Genomic DNA, 1,300 nt, shown 5'->3' on the forward strand with positions numbered 1-1,300 from the left:
CACCCCCCTGGTCCCTCATCTCCATCCCCATGGTCCCTCATCTCCATCCCCATGGTCCCTCATCTCCATCCCTCTTGGTCCCTCATCTCCATCCCCCTTGGTCCCTCATCTCCATCTCCCCCTGGTCCCTCATCTCCATCTCCTGGTCCCTCATCTCCATCCCCATGGTCCCTCATCTCCATCCCCTTGGTCCCTCATCTCCACCCCTCCTCAGGTTTCATGCGGGAGGAGATGACACGGCGGGAAGAGGCCGAGATTCTCCGGAGCCACCAGAAGCCGCGGAGCACCGAGGGCTGGGGACTTCTCCTGGCCCTTTGGTACTTGGCCTTCTACAAACCCATCATCACCGAGAGTCACTTGAGGAGGAAGAACATCAAGTTCATCTTCATCCGCTTCAGCGCTTGGCAATACGCTGGCTGTGACAAGCTGTGGGCCGGGTTGGTCACCACCCTGTGTGACAACATCCGCCACCACTTTGGGGCTCTGCCCCTCAGCGTCTACCACGTCATGGGCAGCCGACCTCAATTCGCCTCCGGCTTCAGCCAGAAGGAGTGGGTCCTCAAGACAGACACCTGCCTCAAGCTTTGGGGGTTGCTCTTCATCTTGGTGGCCGGTCTCGGTGTCCTGTTGGTGGCCCTCTTGATACCCAACATCAAGGACAATCACGCCTTGAAGGTGGTGGGTAGCGCCATCACTTCACTCTCCGGTTCTGGTTTGGTGCTGGGAGCTTTGTCCGTCTTGAAGAACCTGTTGGTCAGCGAGAAGCAGAAGATTGAACGTTTGACCAACAGCGAGAAGTTTGCCAGTCAGTTGGGTTTCATGAGCAAAGTACGTAGCGAGGTGGAGGTGCTGGTCAACTTCTTGTCCTTCATGGAGATCTTTGAACGTCGGCGACTCCGCGTGGTGCTGGAGATCACCAGCTTGGATATCTGCTACCCGGAGAAGGTGGCCGGTGTCCTCAACGCCATGAACACTTTGCTCTCTGATGCCAACACCCCCTTCATCTTCATCTTGGCCGTGGATCCCAGTGTCATCGTCCCCTGCCTGGAGCAGACGGGCTGCATGAGGGGTCTCGCCGACAACGGTTACCTCTACCTCAACCGGACGGTGACGTTGCCCTTCTCCATCCCGGAGATGGGCGCCCGTTCTCGCCTGCAGTGCCTGGAAGCCGCCGTCCAGACGCGTGAGGACCTCATGTACCGCATCATCACCGGCAACGTGGAACGGCGCCGGGCCAAGTGCCAGGGTGTCACCGCCGTCCCCAACCGCCAACAGGCGGACGCCGAAGCCGTTCGTTGTA

The 1,300-nt window shown here is 59.1% G+C and overlaps 1 protein-coding gene across 1 annotated transcript in view; it reads left to right on the forward strand.

The window, feature by feature from the left end:
• Nucleotides 1-219: 219 nt before the first annotated feature.
• Nucleotides 220-1,300, forward strand: part of NKPD1 (NTPase KAP family P-loop domain containing 1) — a 1,628-nt gene continuing 547 nt past the window's right edge. The window contains exon 1 of the mRNA XM_010163717.1: nt 220-1,297. Coding sequence (XP_010162019.1) covers nt 220-1,297 — 1,078 coding nt within the window. The remainder of the gene's footprint in view (nt 1,298-1,300) is intronic.

Source organism: Antrostomus carolinensis, unplaced genomic scaffold, assembly GCF_000700745.2.
Source record: "Antrostomus carolinensis isolate BGI_N321 unplaced genomic scaffold, ASM70074v2 scaffold31582, whole genome shotgun sequence".
Taxonomy (NCBI): Eukaryota; Metazoa; Chordata; class Aves; order Caprimulgiformes; family Caprimulgidae; genus Antrostomus; species Antrostomus carolinensis.